At 49.8% G+C, this 16,191-nt stretch overlaps 1 protein-coding gene across 1 annotated transcript in view; it reads right to left on the minus strand.

The window, feature by feature from the left end:
- The window catches only part of LOC119965939 (transcription factor E2F3-like), a 79,733-nt gene extending 64,100 nt beyond the window's left edge, over positions 1 to 15,633 (minus strand). Inside the window, exon 1 of the mRNA XM_038796967.1 lies at positions 15,094 to 15,633. Coding sequence (XP_038652895.1) covers positions 15,094 to 15,342 — 249 coding nt within the window. The 5' untranslated portion in view covers positions 15,343 to 15,633. The remainder of the gene's footprint in view (positions 1 to 15,093) is intronic.
- Positions 15,634 to 16,191: the final 558 nt, after the last annotated feature.

The following is a 16,191-nucleotide window of genomic DNA, read 5'->3' on the forward strand; positions in this document are numbered from 1 at the left end:
TGTTGAAAGAGCTTTGTTCAGTTGCTGCAGTGCATCTGGATGGTACGCACTGCTGCCACTGAGTGGCTGTGAAGGGAGTGGATTTTGGAGATGGTGGATGGGGTGTCAATCAACTGGACTGCTGTGTCCTGAATGGTGTGCAGCTTATCTTTACATAGAATTTACAGTGCAGAAGGAGGCCATTCGGCCCATCGAGTCTGCACCGGCTCTTGGAAAGTGCACCCTACCCAAGGTCAACACCTCCACCCTATCCCATAACCAGGTAACCCCACCCAACACTAAGGGCAACTTTGGACACGAAGGGCAATTTATCATTGCCAATCCACCTAACCTGCACATCTTTGGACTGTGGGAGGAAACCGGAGCACCCGGAGGAAACCCACGCACACACGGGGAGGATGTGCAGACTCCACACAGACAGTGACCCAAGCCGGAATCGAACCTGGGACCCTGGAGCTGTGAAGCGATTGTGCTATCCACAATGCTACCGTGCTGCCCCTTGTTGGAGCTGCACTCATCTGGGCAAGTGCAGAGTTCCATCATACGCCCAAGTTCTGTCTTGTAGATAGAAACATATGTACATATGAAATAAGAGCAGAGGTCGGCCATTTAGCCCCTCAGGCCAGCTCCGCCATTCAATAAGGCCATGGCTGATCCATGTTACAAATTCCACATGTCCAATCTACCCACGATAACCTTGGATTCCCTTGCCCAACAATAATCAATCTCCCTCCGCCTTATAAATATTCAATAACCTGTCTCCACCACCTTTTGAGGCAGAGTTCCAAAATCACAACCCTCAAAACAAACTTCTCACCATCTCCGTCCGCGAAGGGTGACCACTAATTTTAAAACCATGTCCCCTAGTTTGGACTCAATCACTAGAGGAAACATCCTTTCCACGTCTACGTTGTCGCGACCATTCAGGATCTTACATACTTTAATCAAGTATCCGCACTCTTCTGAACTCCATTGGAAACAAGCCCATTCGGTCCAACCTTTCCTCATACGAAAGCCTGCTCATTCCAGATATCAGTCTTGTAAACCTCCTCTGAACCGTCAACCAGTGCATTTACATTGTTCCTTAAATAATATCAAAACGGCACAGAATACTAGAGATGTGGTCTCAATGCCCTGTATAACTGAAGCATAACATCCTTACTTTTATGTCCAATTTCTCTCACAATAAAGGATAACATTCCATTATCTTTCTGAATTATTTGCTGCACCTGCATACTAACTTTTTGCAACTTGTGCACCAGAATACCTAGATCCCTCTGTACCACTGAATTCTGCAGTCATTCTGTTTAAGCAACACTGCTTTTTTTTTTAATTCTTCCTGTCAAAGTGAACAATTTCCCACATGATACTCCATCTGCCAGACTTTTGCCCACTGACTCTGCAAATCCATCTGCAAACTCATGTCTCTTCACAACATACTTAATAGGTAGGAAAGTAAGTTTAGCTACAATGCCTTTGCTCCCCTTGTCTAAGTCGATATAAATTCTAAAACATTGAGGCCCCAGCACAGACCACTGCGCGACACCATTCAACACATCCTGCCATACAGAAAAAGATCCATTTTTGCACACTTTATCTTCCAGGCAGCCAATCTTCTATCCAGGCACCAGGAGCTTTTATTTTCCGCACTAATCTTTGATGTGGCACCTCGTCAAATGTCGTCTGGAAATCCAATACAGTGCTACAGGCTCCCGTTTATCCATAGAGCATGTTACTCCTTCAAAGAACGCCAATTAATTGGTTAAATATGAATGCCATTTCACAAAACCATGCTGACTCTTCTCAATTGCCTTTCAAGTTGTCAGAGATAACCTCTTAACAATCGATTCAATGCCTCCCCTCAAGACATCAAGCTAACTGGCCAATGGTTAACAGGTGCCGGCGAGCATAGGCGCCAGCAAGCAAGCGTGCAACTTCAAATGGAGTGTGGAAGTTTGGCAAATGCTGTCAGACCTGCTGAGATTTTCCAGCATTTCCTGTTTCAGATTCAGGCATCTGCAGTAATTTGCTTGTATCTGGGCACAAATGGATCTTTCTCTGGTTGGCAAGATATGACAAGTGGTGTGCCACAGGGATAAGTGCTGGGGCCTCCATTGCTTACAATTTATATAAAAATGACTTGGTTGAGGAAACTGATGGTATAGTTGCCAAATTCACTGACGAAACAAAGATAAGCAGGAAAATAAATTGTGACGGTAAGAAAATAAATTGTAGGAGGACGCAAGGACGTTTAAATGACATAGGTTCAGCAAGTGGGCAAAAATCTGGCAAATGGCGTACACTAGAGACCCCCAGTAAGGATAGTTACGTGGAACGCGAGAGGGCTAGGAGGTCCGGTCAAGGGTGCTTGCGCACCTTAAAAGTCTGAAAACCGATGTGGCAATGCTGCAGGAGACTCACTTGAGGGTGAAGGACCATCACCTGGTCCTTAAAAAGAGTTGGGTTAGCCAAGTGTTTCACTCTGGATTTGATGGAAGGGCTCGAGGGGTAGCAGTATTGGTCAGCAAAAGGGTACGCTTCCAGATGGAGGTGGTGGCAGATCAGGGGGGTAGATATGTGATTGTGGCCGGGCTGCTGGACGGGAGATTAGTGGCGCTGGTAAGTGTATGCGGTCCCAACTGGGACAATGCGGGATTTGCGAGGAAGGTGTTTGCAGCCATTCCGGACTTGGACACACACGAGCTGATTGTGGGGAGGGACTGGAACCTGGTGCAGGAACCAAGACTGAACAGATCACAGACGCGCTCACTGGTCCCATCAGGGGGGACAAAGGCGCTGGCTGGGCTAATAATGGAAATGGGAGGGGTGGACCCTTGGAGGTTCCTGCACCCAGGGGAACGGGAGTACTCGTTTTTCTCAGCAGTCCATAGGGTATACTCACGGATTGACGTTTTTCTGGTGGGAAAGGATTTGCTGGCTGGAGACAAGGGGTCAGAATACTCTGCAATTGCTGTGTCAGATCACGCGCCACATAGGGTGGATATGATACGGGAGAAGGGGGTAATGCAGAGGCCGGGGTGGAAACTGGATGTGGGGCTTTTGGGGAACCAAGTATTCTGTGAAAAAATTGAAATGGTAATTAAGGAATATGTAAGATTCAACTGTACGGGTGAGGTGTCAATGGCAGTCGTCTGGGGGGCTCTAAAGGCGGTAGTGAGGGGTGAGGTAATTTAGTTTAAAGCCAGGGTGGACAAAGAGGAGAGTTTGGAGCGGCGGAGGCTAATAGATGAGATGTTGGAGGCATATAGGAGTTATGCGGAGGATGGGGACCCAAACTACAGGCGAGCTTCGACTGACGATCCACCAGGAAGGCAGTGCGCCAACTGAGGCGAGCGAGGGGTGAAGTTTATGAACATGGAGACAAGGCGGGGTATGTATGTTAGCAGGTCAGCTCCGGAGGGAGGCAGCAACAACGGAAATTCTTCAGGTAAGGGATAGGGCCGGGAAGTTGGTGGTGGCGGCTCCAGAGCTGATTAACAAGGTTTTTGAGGAATTCCACGAGAGGTTGTACAGGTCAGAGCCACCCGGGGTAGACCGTGAGATGCTGGAATTTCAGGATGGGTTGGAGTACCCGAGGCTCGGGGAGGGAGACAAGGCTACATTAGAAGGAGCAATACTGGAGCAGGAGATAAAAGACGCGATTGGGAGGATGCAGTTGGGGAAGGTGGCAGGGCCGGATGGGTTTGTGGTGGAATATTATAAAAAATGTAAGGATAAGTTGGCACCCCTGATGGTAGGGATGTTTGAAGAGGCGATAGGGAAGGGAGTGCTGCCGCAAACCTTGGGGCAGGCATCGATTTCACTGTTGCTTAAAAAGAATAAGGATCCGACGGAGTGTGGGTCGTATAGGCCCATTTCACTTCTTAATCTGGACGCAAAGGTATTAGCTAAGGTACTGGCGGGTAGGCTGGAGTGGTGCCTCCCAAAGATGATAGGTGAGGATCAGACAGGGTTCGTGAAAGGGAGGCAGCTGTTTTCGAATATTAGGAGGGTCTTGAACGTCGTTATGGCACCGGCGGAAGGGAAGGAAACAGAGGTGGTTGCAGGTTGCACTGGATGCCGAGAAGGCGTTTGATCGGGTGGAATGGGGGTACCTGATGGCAGTGCTGGAACGGTTTTGGATTGGACCAAGATTTGTGAACTGGGTAAAGTTATTATATAAGGAGCCGAAGGCTAGTGTCCACACGAACAATATCAGTTTGAGATACTTCTCTCTCCACCGTGGGATGAGGCAGGGATGTCCTATGTCCCCCCTGCTGTTTGCGCTTGCGATTGAGACGTTGGCCATCGCATTAAGTAGTTCAGGAGCATGGAAAGGAATATTAGGGGGGGGGGGATAGAGCATAGGGTGTCCTAGTCTGCCGACGACTTGTTGCTGTATGTGTCGGAGCCGAATGCGTCGATAGGAGGAATATTGGAGTTGCTGCAGGTATTTGGGTCTTTCTCTGGGTACAAGCTGAACTTGGACAAGAGTGAGTATTTTGTGGTGTCTCAACCGGGGGTGGGGGCAGGGGTGGTGGGGCTGCCATTCCGTAGGGCAGGGACTCACTTTAGGTATTTGGGGTTGCAGGTTGCCCAGGAGTGGGGAAGGCTTCGCAGATACAACATTACTAGTTTGGTGGAGAGAGTGAAAGCCGACCTGGCGAGGTGGGATGGTCTCCCTGTGTCACTGGTGGGTCGGGTACAGGCGGTTAAAATGAAAAATGAAATGAAAATTGCTTATTGTCACGAGTAGGCTTCAATGAAGTTACTGTGAAAAGCCCCTAGTCGCCACATTCCAGCGCCTGTCCGGGGAGGCTGGTACGGGAATTAAACTGTGCTGCTGGCCTGCCTATGTCTGCTTTCAAAGCCTGCGATTTAGCCCAGTGAGGAATGTGTTGTCGCGATTTCTGTTTAGTTTTCAATGCCTACCGATTTTCCTGCCAAAGTCTTTTTTCAGGGAGATTGAGGGGAGGATTACCTCTTTTATATGGGGAGGGAAGGTGGCCAGAGTGAGGAAGGTGCTGCTACAGAGGGGAAGGCAGGCAGGGGGTTTGGGTCTCCCGAACCTGATGTACTACTACTGGGCGGCGAATGTGAAGAAGTTGCGGAGCTGGGTCCGGGGGGTTGATTCCCAGTGGGTCAGATTGGAAGAGAGTTTGTGCAGGGGGACGGGGCTGAAGGCACTAGCAACGGCCCAGCTCCCAATAGCTCCAGGGAAATACTCAGGGAGTCCGGTAGTAATAGCTGCATTGAAAATCTGGAGGCAGTTTCGCCAACACTTCAGGTTGGGGGCAGGGTCGAGGGAAATGCCAATCCGGGAGAACCACAGATTTGAGCCAGGGAGGTGGGACGGAAGCTTTCGGAAATGGGAAGAGAAGGGGATTAAGACCCTAAAAGATTTGTTTATTCGGGGTCGATTTGCAGGATTGAGGGAGCTGGAAGCGAAGTATGGGCTGGAGCAGGGAGAAGTATTTAGATATATGCAGGTTCAGGACTTTGCCAGGAAGGAGATACAGAGTTTCCCCGGAGGAACCGGCCTCCACGATGTTGGAGGAGGTGGCGGCGGCAAGTGGACTGGAGAAGGGGACAGTGTCAGCGGTATACGGAGCTATGTTGGAAAAGGATAAGGTACCACTGGAGGGGATCAAAGCAAAGTGGGAGGAAGAATTGGGAGAGGTTATAGAGGAGGGGGTCTGGTGTGAGGTGCTCCGGAGAGTGAATGCTTCCACCTCGTGTGCGAAGTTGGGGCTGATACAGCTGAAGATGATGTACAGGGCACAGCTCACGAGGACAAGGATGAGCCAATTCTTTGAAGGGGTAGAAGATGTGTGTGAACGTTGCGGAGGTGGCCCCGCTAATCACGTTCATATGTTTTGGTCCTGTCCAAAGCTTGGGGAGTACTGGAAGGAGGTGTTTAGGGTAATTTCCACGGTGGCGCATGTGATGCTGGACCCGGGTTCCCGGGAGGCCATATTCGGGGTGTCGGACCAGCCAGGGTTGGAAACGGGTGCGGAGGCAGATGTCATAGCCTTCGCCTCGTTGATCGCCCGAAGGCAGATCCTGCTGGGATGGAGAGCAGCCTCTCCACCCTGTGCCCTGACGTGGCAGGGGGACCTGTTGGAATACTTGACCCTTGAGAAGGTTAAGTTCAAACTGAGGGGAAGCTCGGAGGGGTTCTACAAGTCATGGGCACTATTTGTTATGCACTTTCAAGAACTGGATAACATCGAACATTAGTTGGGGGGGGGGGGGATGGGAGAGGGTGGGGGGTGCGGGGGCAGGGGGGGATGTGTATGTTGAAGATGGCTATGGGTAATCCCTGATTCCTTTTTTTTTTCTTTGTCATTTGTTTATGTTAACATGCGGGCTGATGTCTGGGCATGGTGGGAGGATGGGACCGTTGTTACTGTTATGGGGTTTGAGATATTTGTTGTTGGTTATTGATTGTTGTTGGGTGTAAATTTGTGAGAAAAATTGTGAAAAAGGAGGAGAATAAAAATATATTTTTTTTAATGTATACTGAGGGCAAATGTGAAAATGCCCATTTTGAGTAGGGCCTGGGCAGGGGCCTCCACACTAGCAAGTGGGGGAGGCGCTGCAGACATTGGTGCCTGATTGAACAGGTTTCGATGGGCCAAGGAGGTGTGAAAAGTGGGGGGGGGGGGGGGGGGGGGGGGGGGGAGAGAAAGAGAGACTGATACTGGGTGAGGTGCTTGAGGGGAAGTTATGGGGGGGGGGGGTTTCTGGGAGGGCGATGGGCTTGATGACAACAATGGGACAGGGGGGCCCGGAGTTATGATAATGGTAGATAGGAGGGATGGAGCGGGTGAGGCCCCCATGGCCAGGTCAGTCACATGGAACATGAGGGGTTGGGGGGGGTAGTGAACAGGTCGAGGGTGTTCGCGCACCTAAAACGTTTAATGACTGATGTGGTTATGCTGAGGGGTAGGTGATATCGTTTGAGGCCAAGGTGGATAAAGAGAGGGAAGAGCATCAAAGGCTGATAGATGAGACGTTGGAAGTGGACAGGAAGTACGTCGGGAATGCAGATTCAGCACTTTTGGACAGAAGGAGGGAGCTACAGGCTAGCTTTGATCATTTGTCCACGGGGAAGGCAGTGCACCAACTGAGGCGCGCAAGGGAAGCAATTTAAGAGTATGCTGAAGGCGCATGATGGCAGGTCAATCTCGGAGGGAGGCAGTGGTGAGGGAAATTGTCCAGGTGCGGGATAGGACGGGAAAATTGGTGGTGGTTTCAGACCAGATTAATAAGGTGTTTAAAGAATTCTGTGAAACTTTGTATAGGTCGGAGCCACCGGAGGATCGGGGATGCGGGAGTTCCTGGACAGATTGGTGTACCCAAGGTTGGAGGAGGAAGATAGGACCACACTGGAGAGGTTGGTAGGGAACAGGAGGTCAAGGAGGCAATTGGGAGGATGCAATTGGGGATGGTGGCAGGGCCAGATGGGTTCCCAGCAGAGTACAACAGGAAATTTAAGGAGAAATTAGCACCGCTTATGGTGGGGTTATATGAGGCGGCGATAGGGAAGGGGGTGCTATCCTAAACATTGGGGCAGGCCTCAATCTCCTTTTTGTTAAAGAAACATAAGGACCTGGCAGAGTGTGGGTTGTAGAGGCCTATATCACTGCTAAATATGGATGCAAAGACACTGGCAAAGACTGGTGGCTACATTGGAGGGGCCCCTCCCAAAGGTGATAGGAGAGGACCAGACAGGGTTCATGAAAGGAAGGTAGCTGTTCTCAAATATTAGGAGGCTATTGAATGCAATCATGATGCCGGCTGAGGGAAAGGAGACAGAGGTGGTGGTTGTGCTGGACATGGAAAAGGCATTTGATCCAGTAGAATGGGGTATTTGATTGTGGTTCTGGAGAGGTTTGGGAAGGAGGATCAGAGCAGCCAGATAGCGCCAACACCCTCACTGTTGGAAGAGGTAATGACGGCAGGAGGAACGGGGTGGCGTCGGCGATCTACCAGAGGATTCTGGGGGGAAACAGCAGGTCCATGGAGGGGATCAAAGACAAGTGGGAAGAACGTCCGGTGACGGCGGGCGGGAGGCAGCCGCACACAGGAGGGCTCCCGATCGGGAATAGAAACTTTGGGGTTTTAACACTCGTCCCGAGGGCAACAGAGGCTGAAAAGGCTGTAAGGCGGCACAGGGAGGAGAAATGTCCAAGTTTGGGGAAAAAACGGCCGTGAAAAAGGGGGTTAACGGAAGCTCGCCGGTGAGTGAAAAAGTCAGCACAGGAACTGTAAGGAAAGCGCAGGCTGGAGCACCAGGGGAGGCCGCACCATTCACAGCAGAAGAAATGACCACGGTGATGGCCATGGAACTTGGAAAACAGTTCACAAAACACATGGAAGTGATGAAGAATGGAGATGGGAGCGGTATTGAAAGTGCTGGTGGAGGAGGCGATTGCCCCGGTGAGGGCGGCGGTATCAAGCGCAGCGGCGGAGGTGCGGGAGCAAGGTGAGACACTGAAGGAAGTGGAAGAGGCATTATCGCAGCACAGTGATCAACTCACCTCGATGGGGAAGGAGTTGCAGAGGGTGATAGAGACCAACAAGGGTCTGCGAGCCAAAATGGAAGACCTGGAAATCCGATCCAGGCGACAGAATCTGAGGATTGTGGGTCTGCCTGAAGGGGTGGAAGGCCCGAGGCCGACGGAGTATTTCACCACGATGTTGGCGGAGCTATTGGGGGAGGGGGAACAATCCCTCCTGATATGAACTGGATCGGGCTCATCGGTCATGGAGGCCTATACCAAAGGCGCGTGAGCCGCCAAGAGTAGTAACTCTGTTTCCGTCGGTATAGCTTGAAGGAGAACGTCCTGTGCTGGGCAAAGCAGAAACGGGTGGTGCAGTGGGCTGGAGCTGGTATACGTATATACCAGGACTTTACAGTGGAGCTGGCGAGGAGGCAGACTGCCTTCAGCTGGTTGAAGAAGGCACTGTACATCAGCAAGGTGCATGGCGGCATAGTTTCTCCAGCTAAATTGAGGGTGACCTACAAATCCAAGGACTTTTATTTTGGGACGGCGGAAGCAGCAGAGGAGTTTGCGAAGACAGAAAGACTGTGGCAGAATTGAGAACCGGTCGTGTACCGATGGCGCCTCATGTAACTATTTTCTCACTGCATGCTGGTGTATGTACTAAATGAGTCAACACTATGTATTTGGACAAGGGAAGAGATGGGATTTCATTTGCAATGATGGTTCTTTGGGGCTTGGGTATGCATGCGGGGTTTGTGTCAAAAGGGATTTCTTGGTTTTCCTGGGAACGGGCAAGGGGGATGGAGACCCGGAGGAGGGCCTCCACGCTGGCTAGTTTAAGCTGGCCAGTGAACGGGGGTGAGGTGGGGGGAGGGGCTGCTGCCATTGGAACCTGGTAGAACAGGTTTTGGTGCGTCTAGCCGGAGTGAAAAGTTGGGGGAAGGAACCGAGGTTGGGGGGAGGAGTTTACAAGAGGAGGTGAAGGGAAGGAGTGTGGGGTGGGTTGTCTACAATTCATGGGTGTCATTCACTGTACTCTTTTGGGGATTGGATGGCATTGAATATTAGGGGGGCGGGTTGGGGGGTGGACTGTACATGTCAATGGTGACCACAGGTGATTCCTGATTCCTTTTTGTTTCCACCTTGGGAGGGTTTGTCAGGTGGGCTGTTGTTTGGGTTGGTGGGAGAATGGGATCGGTGTTGTTGATAAGGGGATTGACATTGTATTCGTTACCGTTTACTGGTGGGGTGTAAATTCTGAAGAAAATGTTTAAAATGGAGAATAAAAATACTTTTTAAAAAAGACAAGTGGGAAGAAGAGTTGAGGAAGGCTACGGAATACTGTCTGTGGTGTGAGGTGCTCCGGAGGGTGAACACCTCAATCTCGTGCGCTGGTTGGGCTGATACAACTGAAGATTGTGTATAGGGCGCTCCTCACGAGGGAGAGGATGAGCCGACTCTTTGAGGCAGTGGAGGATGTATGCGACCGATCTGGTCGGAGCCCCTCAAACCACACACACACACATGTTTAGGTCCTGTCCGAAGCTGGAGAAGTATTGGAGGGAGGTTTTCAGTGTCATCTCACAGGTGGTGCATGTGAACTTGGAACCAGAGCCCCTAGAAGCCAATTTTGGGGTGTTGGACCGATCAGGGCTGCAGCGGCAGATGTTTTAGCCTTTGCCTCGCTGATTGCCCAGAGGCGGGTCCTGTTGGGGTGGAGGTCAGCTCCTCCACCCTGTGCGTGCCTCAGCTTGGCAGGGGGTTCTACTGGAATTTCTGACTCTTGAGAAGGTGAAGTTTGAGCTGAGGGGGGGTGAAGGAAGGGTTCTGCAATCCATGGGGACTGTTTATTGGGCACTTTCAAGAATTGGTTGCCATTGAAATTGGGGAGGCGATTATTGTTGAGTACATGGTTTACTGATTGATTGTTCATCTTATACTCTTTTTTTTACTTGGAATATACAGGTGATGTTTTGGTCAATATACTGGAGGGGATGCTGTTTGGGGGGATTGGTACTGCATTTGTTTTGTTTTTTCTTTTGCTGTTTATTTGATGAAAATGAGGAGAATAAAAAGATTTTTAAAAATAAATAAATTGTCATTCTGGCAGTAATAATAAAAAAGCTTATGACCTGAATGCTGAGAGATTGCAGAGCTCGGGGATACAGAGGGACCTAGGTATTCCTGTGCATGCACCACAAAAGCCTAGTAGACGGCAAGTAATTAGGAAAGCTAATGGAATGTTATTGCATATTGAGGAGAATTAGTTACTAAAGTAGGGGGGCCATGCTTCAGTTGTACAGGGCATTGGTGAGACCATATCTGGGGTATTGCGTACAGTATTGGTCTCCTTGCTTAAGGAAAGATGCAAACCCGCTAGCAGCTCAGGGAAGGTTCGCTAGACTAATATCAAGAATTTGCAAGTTGTCTTATGAGGAAAGGTGGGAGAGGATAGGTTTGTACCGACTCAAGTTTAGAAGAGTAAGATGTGACTTGATCTAAACCTTTGTGGACGTGGAGAGAATGTTTCCTCTTGTTGGAAAATTTAGAACTAGGGCTCCACGTTTAAAAATAAGGGGTCACTAACTCATGATAGAGATGAGAATTGTTTCTCTCAAGAGGATTACGAGTCTCTGGGACCCTTCCTCAAAAGGCAGTGGAAGCAGCCTTGGAATATTTTGAAGGAAAAGCTAGATAAATTCTTGATAAGCTCAAGGATGAAAGGTCCTTTGGGGTAGGCAGGAACATAGCACTGAAGCCACATTCAGATCAGCCATGAGCTTATTAAATGGCAAAGCAGGTTTGAGGGGCCAAGCAGCCTCTTCTTGCCCCCAATGGTGCCTGTGTGTGTGTGGGAGGGGGGGTTTGCATGTGTATGGATGTGTTTATTTTAATTCATTCATGGAATGGGCAGCACGGTGGTTAGCAGTGCTGCCTATAGCGCAGAGGGCCCGGGTTCGGTCCCGGCCCTGGGTCATTCTCCCAGTGTCTGCATGGGTCTCACCCCCACAACTCAAAGATGTGCAGGCTAAGTGGATTTGCCACACTAAATTACCCATTAATTGGGAAAATAGAATTGGGTAAGTGTTCACATGCGAGCTTGTGTACACCATCCTCCCAGTCTGGGGTGGCACGCACACACACACTGCTCATTTTATTAATTCTCTCTTTTATTTGCTCATTGGCCTTGCGAATGGATAAAAATGGAACTGAGCCCCCCTCCAAAGCAAAAAAGTTGGACAAGACTGATCACAAGGTGCACTGCAGGAACGCAACAAGGCCCCTTAGACAGCACCTTCCAAACCCACAACCACCACCATCTAGAAGGACAGCAGATACCTGGGAACACCACTGCCTGAAGTTCCCTTCCACCACCATCCTGTCTTGGAAATATATCGCCGTTCCTGTCCAGTCACTGGATCAAAATCCTGGAAAATCGTCCCTGACAGCACTGTGGTTGTACCGACACCTCAGGGACTGCAGTTGCAGCTCATTGCCCTTGAGGTGGTGGTAATCAGGAATGGACAATAAATGCTAGCATTGCCCAAATGAATTAAAACTATTACCTCACCTTTTCTCTAATTTTCTAAAACATCCCTCACCTGCACCCTCCCCACCACTAGTAAATCTGAAGCCCTCTCTACTGCCTTGCTGTGCGATTCATCAGGATCCTTCAGATGAAGGCTGCCCCAGCAGTACAGCTCCCTCTTCCCCCAGTAAAGGGCCAATGACATACAAATCAAAACCCACATCGCCTACAACAATCTTCAAGCCACACATCAACATACTGATCATATTTACTGCACCAATTACTCATGGCTCAAGTGGTAATGTAGAGGTTATGACCTGTGGTTGTTTTTTGTTTTTGAATTAAGCCCTTGGCTATTCTTATTCCCTTAAACCTTTCATTCTGCCCATTACTTCCTAAATGGACCATAAGAAATGGATCTTTCCCCTCCAATTCCTAGTTTCTCTCCAGCCCAGAGATGTCCTTAACCCTGGCCCAGACAGGCAAGCCACCTTCAGAACTCAAGTTCTCAGCTGCAGAGAACAGTTTCTATCCCCCTCAGCTATGCTGCCCCATAGAATATGCAGTGCATAAGGAGGCCATTCAGCCCATCGAGTCTGCACAGACCCACTTAATCCCTCACTTCCACCATATCCCAATAGCCCCTCCTAACCTTTTTGGACACCAAGAGCAATTGAGCAAGGCCAATCCACCTAACCTGCACGTCTTTAGACTGTGGGAGGAAACCGGAGCAGCCGGAGGAGACCCAGGCAGACACAGGAAGAACGTGCAGACTCCGCACAGATAGTGACCCAGTGGGGAATCAAACCTGGGACCCTGGTGCTGTGAAACCACAGTGCTACCCACTTGTGCTACCGTGCTGCCCAACTAGATCATTCATTGTTATTCCCCCAAATGTAATGGTTCCCTACACCAGTGTTATGCTCACACTCCCTGCTTTCACTCAGAGGCTGAAACAACCTCAAACCTGTTGGACATGTTCAAGGACTGTGGCTCCTCCAATGCTACCTGGGCAATCCCCAAAGTTGCCTCATTCAGTCACACCTCCTACCCCTCACTAAATCAGATTTAACTAACCAAAGGGACATGACTACCACCAAGAACAAGTGTCAGTTAACTTACTCCCATCCTGATGCACCACAATGTCTGAAGCTCAAGTTCCAACTCATGAGCTTAAGTTCCTCAAGCAGCAGTCACTTACTGCAGACATGATTACAGTGGATCACACAGGTGTCCACCAGTTCCCACATGCTACAGCTGCAGAACTTTACCTGCCTTGCCAACCTCACTGCACCCAGGCCTCAATTGACAGAGTCACCAAGATGCTGTATGACTTTTCCATATCATTGTTAATGATACAGACTCCCTTTTAACACAAAAAGCCCAATATTTGAGGACTTGCCATTTACTTGGTCCAGAAGAAAATGGCTGAATCTGCACATAAAATTCCAGGGCCGCTCATTCAAAATACCATTCAGTGAAAGGCTGCAATTAGTGCTGGGTAGTTTCAAAGGGAGTGCACAGTGTAACACACAAATGTGAGTGCTTCCAATTAAACAAAGCTTGACAGTAGGGCTGGTTATTGGAAAAGAAACAATCCCTAAGCTACAAGAACTACTGACAGTGCAAAATATAATCAGTTACTCAGAAGTTAATATAATCAATTACCCAAACTTAAATCTAGACAGGTATATGATAGGGCAAATAATAAAAATTTGACACTGCCATAAGCATCCGAATTATACCTTAACATAGTATTAGTAGCCTTAGACAAAACTCCATTTTGCTTCCTCTGCTTCAAACAAAGTTTTGAATGGGATAGTGGGTACACGTTTTAAATGGTTTTAATTTTTTTTTTTAAAGCTACAAAAATTTCTAATGGATTGAAACTTTAACCCAATCACTTCTGCCCCCTCCCAAAGGCCTTTCAGATTATCTAGGCCTCAGTTATTTTACTTCATTTCTGGGAAGGTTGTACACGCTGTAATGTTCTATAATATCTAGTTGATTCATTACAACATTTCCAAGAATCTGACAGGAAATGCAATAATTACATTTCTCCCCCCCCCCCCCCCCCCCCCCAAACAAAGATTTTATAGCAAAAGGACAATTCAATTGTTGCACAAACTTGTCTTTCACAATTAACATAGAAAAACAGTTATGCAGCAACAGGAGCATGTAATATTTAGCTCAATAATATGTGGGAAAATGTACTACTTTGAAATTCTGATGTTGTGCATTGTTGGAAGATACCTGGCTTTCTCGAGCTGGTGGGGTGGGATAAAATTAACGTGGCGTTTCTTTATTTTAAAAAATTGGTAAAGGCTTTAACCCTACATGTCCCGAATTTTACGTCTTGTTTGCTCTTTATAAACTCCTCAAAAGGCAACAACAACAAAAAAAAACACAAATAAGGTCAGTGTGTAAACCTGGAAAGGGGTGAAAACCAAGCTGAACCGGCAGGAGGATTCGAGCTGTGGGAGCAAAATGGCAAACTCCAGCCCGGTGCAAAGCCGGCACCGGGGCCAGACAGGGAGAGAAAGAAAAACCCAGGCCTCTGTTTAAAGTGACACGGGGACCTGGCACACAGGCACTAGGCCCTTTGGAGACACGCGGCTGATTTCCCCACAAGCACTGGGCCGGCGGCGTGTTCATTTAAACCCCCCCCAAAAAACGGCTGTTCTGGGTGGAAGAGGGACACACACACACATGTGAATGGGGAACTCCTTGGAGATGTCCTACAGCAAACCCCGGGTGTAACCCCCACCCACCGCAAGAGATAAAAATGCAATCCGCCACCAGAGTGGATCTAAACGCCGAGGTTAAAGTCACTGCCCTGACCCGCACCCTCCCAGAATTGATACATTCACAAAGTATCCAATTCGCGGCTACACTTCCAACCAGTGACAATCCAAAGGGGCAATGATGTAACCCCCAATACCCCCTCCCTCCCCCAATACCCCCTTATCTCCCCTCCCCTCCCCCACCCCAGTGCTCGGGAGGCGGAATCACCGGCCCCGGAGTGGGGGGAGGAAATCGCGCCTCATTTACCGGAGTCCTTCCCGGAGTGGATGGCGCCAGTCCCGTCCTGCTCGCCGTGCCGCGAGGAGTGGTGTAACCCTCGGCCGCCGCTTGCGACAAGACCCGGACCCCGAGGCCGCCGACACCGACGATCTTCCCCGCCGGCCGCTCCTGTCGACCGCCGTGTCCGGAGCACACTGCGAAAAGACCGCTCGCCGCCGGTGAACCCCCAACTCCGGCCGAGGCTCTCCCCGGAGCTGCTTGGATTCCTTTCCGCATACCTCGCAACTTTGGAACGGTCTCTCCGCTCAGACTTCTCTCTCTCTCTCTCTCTCCCTCTCTCTCTCTCTGGTGCTGGTGAATTATTATTTTTTTTTAAATCTTACTCGCCCTCCCTGAATAAAATATCCCCCGATCACGGAAGGAGACGGACCCCGGCCGCCGTTCGCTTTGGTCACGGCAGGATTTGAGCGCGGGGAGGGGCAGATGCGAAGGGTTTAAAAGTCCTTAAAGCAGCCCCAGCTCTGAAAATGGCTCCAGGAAGCTGACGATGAATGAAGGGAGACACTTTCCGCGCGTAATGCCTCCCGCGAAACTCGGATTTCCCGCGGCTTTTTCAAACCTCATTTGCATGTCCCCCTCTCGCCCATTGGCCGAGCGCGCCCGGCGGCGCCACGGCTCCCCGGCTCCCCATTGGCCGAGAGGGAGGCGGCGCGCGCGGCCGGCCGCAGCGAGGCCTCCGGTTGGCTGCCAGCTTCCCGGTTGCCATGACGCCCGCGGAACGCTTCAACGTTCCAGGAGGTTGCCTTTTTCCCGGGTCTCCCCTTCAACATGCCCCACGTGCTGGCGCAGTACCCCTCCCCCGCCGCCCGCACACAGCAGCAGCAACAACGCTTGAGCCGCCCCTGCGCCCGGCTTCAGGGACTTTTCTGTCTCTTTTGATAATCACTCTGGGTGTAGACATTCACATTAAAAAAAACAAATAAAGTCTGCTCTCTGTTTCTTATTGACAACAGTTTGACCGAGCCACTAGATGGCGAAGTACACTTGCAGGAAATAAATGCAACAATTGTACGTTTTGCAATTTTCGGATCCTTCACTTCGAATCTTGGAATTTACAGTACAGAA

Source organism: Scyliorhinus canicula, chromosome 5 (genome assembly GCF_902713615.1).
Source record: "Scyliorhinus canicula chromosome 5, sScyCan1.1, whole genome shotgun sequence".
Classification (NCBI taxonomy): Eukaryota; Metazoa; Chordata; class Chondrichthyes; order Carcharhiniformes; family Scyliorhinidae; genus Scyliorhinus; species Scyliorhinus canicula.